We start from the raw sequence: 5269 nt of genomic DNA, 5'->3' as shown, positions 1-5269 counted from the left end.
GGAAAAGCCACCCCGCAGTGACTCCCCCGCCTCCCTCTCCAGTGATGCTACCTCTAGTGAGTCCTGTGTGTCATGTGTGCTGCCTTACATTCCATGTTGTGGCTGCATTAGTTTTTTGTATTGATCATTTGTATCATACAAGGTAACACTGATGTAAAAAATAATGATCAGTAATATCATTATTGCTAATAGTTTTCTTGCAGTAATATATTTTTATTACATACAGCTCTTAGTTAAATGCATTCAGTACTTTCATTATTATTGCAGGTTCAGTCTTTGCACAAAACACATCTTTTATCTTATACATCAACATTTGTCTCCTATCATCTGGTTCATTTGAGCTTCTGCTTTTCCAGCTACATATCATATCCTACAGTTCATCCTCACAATTAGCATTAACAGAAAAATTTATAGGGTTAGATATTATGAATTTTATCTTTCATATATCAGAGTGTTCCCATTGTGACAATCCCACACAGACTCTCGGCCAACATCAGCCTCGTGTTCTGAAGCTGCCCGAGAGAGTCAGCCACCCAAGGAGGTGACCATGGGTGAAGGGTCGTCAGCCTGGGGGACAGTGACCTCAGCAGGAGGGCGTCTGATAGTGGCAGAGCATGGAGTAGTACTGACCATCCCCAGCGGCGCCCTGCCTGCTGATGCTCGCCAACAATTCTATGTGACTGTGGACTCCTGCGCAGGAAACACTCCAGCTCTTACTGACAGACAGGTTAATTCTTTGAGCAACATGTTCATTGATCTTCATGACCACATTCCAGTGTTGTGGAGAGTATTTGCTCTGTCAGCTCCAGGAACTCTCCTCTCAACAAACAATTATAGATATCTTGATTTTCTGTCTCTTTGATATGATCACAGGTTTCAAAGCTTTCATAAATTGGTTGGGATTCCATGAACTTGTATATATTCTTACTGATAGCAAACCATTCTAAAATTTTTGGTGTTAGAAACTGGGAGATAAAGCTTTTACATGAGCTTAACTATTACTCTTGGATATATTTTAAATTCAAACTCTGAATATTATGAAACTTACCTTTCAATAAATAAATATATTAGTGAAAACTGAGTATGCATTAATTCATTGCAGACACTGCTGAGCCCTGTGGTGTGCTGTGGGCTGGTGGGCGGCGGGTCCCTCCTCAAGCCTGCTGTGCTGTCCTTTGAACACTGTGCCTCCCTCCAGCACGCCACATGGCAGCTCCACATCTTCTCCACACAAGTCAGCAACACGCACACTGCCTCCTCCACATCATCTGGGTCATCCTCCTCCCCGCCCAACAGCAACAGCGGTGGTGAGGAGCCCTGGACCAGACTCATCACCATGGGGGAGGAACGAATTGACACTCCTGTCTTTACTCAGCTTGATGGAGCTCAGGTGGGGAAGGAAAGGGTGTTGCATCTCACTCTGGAAGGCACAGTACATTTACAGTGTTTTCATGCCCATCATTGGAGTATATATACTTCAGTATTAAATGTCATTCAGAATACAATAGAATAAATTTAAGCTCTAGAGAGCATCTGCTGTGGTCTCAGGATTGGAGTCTCATTATGAAGGGGTGAGAGTAAACCAGTGTATGCTGTTGACCCTTGTTGTGGACGTGTGCTCCCAGCTGTGTTGTGTTCGGACTCCTCCGGTGTAGTACAGTGGTCCAGGAGACTGTCCCTTTCCAACAGAGGCTGATAGGGCTAATGTGTGAATGGTACATGTTTGAGTTGTGTGGTGTCTTGTATGGACTACCCTGTGTGGGACTACTGAGTAGTATATAGATTGATAGACTAGAGTATTATTATATTTTGCTTTGTTTGATGTAAAGGGTTCTCCTTAAAAATGCATTAATAACCCCACCACAGTTATCTATAGGTGGAAGTTACGAATGAAATCTGGGGTTAGAGCATGGTATCACATATTGGGTTTCCTTCAACTGTTGACCTTCAGACAATTTTTTTTTTTTCTATGTAGAAAGGACACTGGCCAAGGGCAACAAAAATCCAATAAAAAAAAATGCCCACTGAAATGCCAGTCCCATAAAAGGGTCAAAGCAGTGGTCAAAAATTGATAAGTGTCTTGAAATCTCCCTCTTGAAGGAATTCAAGTCATAGGAAGGTGGAAATACAGAAGCAGGCAGGGAGTTCCAGAGTTTACCAGAGATAGGGATGAATGATTGAGAGTACTGGTTAACTCTTGCATTAGAGAGGTGGACAGAATAGGGGTGAGAGAAAGAAGAATACAGCACATCATAAATACAGCAGTGATGTCACATGAACAGATGGACTGCCCTTGATCAGGACCAGTCTCCCATGGACCTACTTGGACTAAGATATAATCATCTTTCTCAGGTTCACATGATGACAGAACTGATGCAGAAATTTGTGCTGGTGGGTGAGAGTGCTGGGTCAAATGCCGCTGTCAAGCAGGTGAAGGTGGTGACCTCTGCCCCTCCCCCCACCCCAGCTGGCACACTCACCGTCACTCTTCATGTCATGCAGGACACCTCAGCAGCCCTCGCCTGTAAGCCCACTCTTGTCCAACCTGTAACACATTTATGAAGTTCACACATATATTTTTAAATGTTGAGTAATTTTGTAAATTTTATTTTTAAATGTTGAATAATTTTGTTGTAAATGTTAGTCATTTTTCTAAAGTAATGCCATTGATTATATTCTAAATCAACTTGACATGAACTTCTTTTTTAAATATACACTTCTTGTCAGTATTTATTTTAGTTTTGTCAAATTTATTTAGTTATAATAATAAAAGTTGGTTATTTTCAGCTAACTAATAATAAAAGTTGGTTATTTTCAGGTTAGCTGCATGTCATTTGAGAAAGCATCATTTTAGTAAAAATTTGAAAAGCACCAACTTGAGCTTACTGGACAGATATATGATATTTGGCTGCCAAGGATAATCATATTGTGCTGAGATTTGTTTATCGTAAAGCATACTGGGTCTATATATATTTAACATTTTTTAACTGTATTCTTTTTAACTATATTCTTATCTTTGTGTCAGGAACATTAATGCTGGTTAAAATTATATAGCTCATGCTTGTTGAATATTATCTATTGAGATGTGCATGAGGATTATTGATCATGGATGATGACAACATACCTTATGTTGCAGGTGTGACACAGCAGGAAAAGCGTCGAGGTGCCTCCCTTCTAGACAAACCAAAGATGATGCTTCTCCAGGACTGTGGTGCCAACCTGTGCCTCACACTGGATGACCTTGGCCCTGGCTGGCGCATCAGACCTGGCCACCAGTACAAGGTTAGGACAACTTTCAGCTTATTAAACAATAAACTGTATTAGTGTTGGTTGTATTGGTGGGGCCAAGAATGTGTGAATATGTAGTGCCTTATGAGTGATCCCATATGGGATTTCTAGCCTGGTATATCAATATGTAGATAGCTTTTGGTAACAGTCACCTGCATGCTCTCTTATCAGATGGTCATTATGGAGTAGAGATGGAAGACAATTGTGCTAATTTAATCAGCAGAATTTTTAAGGATGCAGCTGCAAAATCCCCATACAGTGGATGCATATTATTACTGTAGAATAGTTATTGTAAGTAGTGTTGTGCAATACCTAAAATTTTAACAGTTGTTGTAAGTAGTATTGTGCAGTACCTAAAATTTTAACATGTTAAGGTTATTATTATTTTGGCTTTCATTTGTAGGTTACTTAAGTCCGCTTGTAATATGTATTACTTCTCTTCTCAGGAAATTTCCTTTGAGAAACTGTGGGGTGCGAAGAATGATCCTGTGAGTATATCCTTCACTCTGGAGAGAACTGAAGGATCCTCAGCTCCTCTGGCCTGCAGGATGGTGGCACAGCAGAAAGGATCCTCCACTCACCGGCAGGTCATCAGAATCAACTCTGATTTCCCCTACGCACCAGTGACAGCCTCCCCAGCACACCTTGCTCCAAGAACCTCCACAGGTACACTACTGTCATGGCTGTCCACAGTGTCACTCCTAGAGGATTTGATTTCATTCCTTAAGGAATTTCATTGCCAGTATCTTTTTTAATTAAACAGTTTATCGGAAAGGCATAATCCTCACACCTGAATGTGCAGTTTTTGTAGCATCATACAAAATAACATTCAGAAACAAGCTGAAAAAAAATCCCATTACACTTATGATACTCAGAACAGCTAAATCTGGCTGGGATAGCAGAATGTGAATGTGATGATGGTTTTCAAATAGATATAGAAAAATGTGTAGGATAGAAAATGTGTAGGGTTTGTAATTCCAGACAAGTGTGCACTGTGGCACCGAATACAAACAAACCATTGGCTTGCCACAAAATGGTCAGTCCATGACTTGCTCCAGTAAACTGACACCCATTCCTCAAAGGACAAAAGGTGTACATACAAGTACTTTACAAAATTAAGATCTTGAGGAATGAACATCAGTTACTAGTGCAAGTCATGGATGGTTCTCAGGCAAGACTGAATGATTCATAAATGATCCGTTTAGTGTCATGGTGACCACTTAAATCACTCTGTATAACAAGACGCAAATCTTCATTTTTTACATTTATTGTAAGACAAATTTGAAAACTGAGGAACAATGCAATGTATCCTCTGCCAGAAGGTTAGTTTCTTCCTCAATTCTCCTTCCCCATGAAAAAAAAATTAGCTTAGCTAGCTGTGTTGAATCTACATTAATGTGAGGGAAATATGCAACAGCACTCAAAGATTGTGGATTACACAAGTCACACCACTCCTGTTTGTTGATTGACTTCTGGATTGTCACGCCTGTTGCTGTGGCCAAGGCTGCATCTTACCACTCTGCTTTACATTTGTATCTGCCATATTTTTCCCCAATATTTTTATATCACAAAACTTATTTCATATGCATTCTAGTGATATTCAACTTGAAGAAAATGTAATTGACATAATTTATAAACTAATAATATTTTAGTTATGACAGTTTATAAACAAATATTATATAGTTATGACATTTTATATCATTATATCACCAGTAAATTCTTATCTAGAAATTTTTATTGTGAGATGAGAAATCTAAAGCATATAAATGTGAGGCAGACCAGGGTGGAGCAGCCTAGGCCACTTCTACAGGTGTGATGTCATTACCCATATACCAATCACTGAATAGCAGAAGCAATTGCAAGACATGGACTCTGAAAGTCTTTAAATTTTTTTTACACTTATAATCCAGAATTAAAAGTGTTTAGGCACTGAGTGCTATTGTATGTCCACCCTCACACCAGTGCAGATCAATGAATGCAT

General features: G+C 39.7%; 1 protein-coding gene and 1 long non-coding RNA gene across 2 annotated transcripts in view; one reads left to right on the top strand and one right to left on the bottom strand.

The window, feature by feature from the left end:
- Window positions 1–5269, top strand: part of LOC135105664 (netrin receptor UNC5C-like) — a 430244-nt gene that overhangs the window by 419940 nt on the left and 5035 nt on the right. The window contains exons 11-16 of the mRNA XM_064014055.1: window positions 1–56; window positions 480–727; window positions 1103–1390; window positions 2353–2524; window positions 3137–3282; window positions 3735–3954. The exon at window positions 1–56 is cut by the window's left edge and continues 406 nt beyond it. Coding sequence (XP_063870125.1) covers window positions 1–56; window positions 480–727; window positions 1103–1390; window positions 2353–2524; window positions 3137–3282; window positions 3735–3954 — 1130 coding nt within the window. The remainder of the gene's footprint in view (window positions 57–479; window positions 728–1102; window positions 1391–2352; window positions 2525–3136; window positions 3283–3734; window positions 3955–5269) is intronic.
- On the bottom strand, window positions 1283–3739 carry LOC135105667 (uncharacterized). Its single transcript, XR_010270943.1, has 3 exons — window positions 3125–3739; window positions 2481–2545; window positions 1283–1420 (listed from the first exon to the last, which is right to left on the bottom strand). It is a non-coding gene; the product is annotated as an uncharacterized LOC135105667 (long non-coding RNA).

The sequence above is a fragment of the Scylla paramamosain genome, chromosome 12 (assembly GCF_035594125.1).
Source record: "Scylla paramamosain isolate STU-SP2022 chromosome 12, ASM3559412v1, whole genome shotgun sequence".
Lineage (NCBI taxonomy): Eukaryota > Metazoa > Arthropoda > Malacostraca > Decapoda > Portunidae > Scylla > Scylla paramamosain.
The sequence above is the reverse complement of the archived record's forward strand: the minus strand, read 5'-3'. Positions and strand labels throughout refer to the sequence as shown.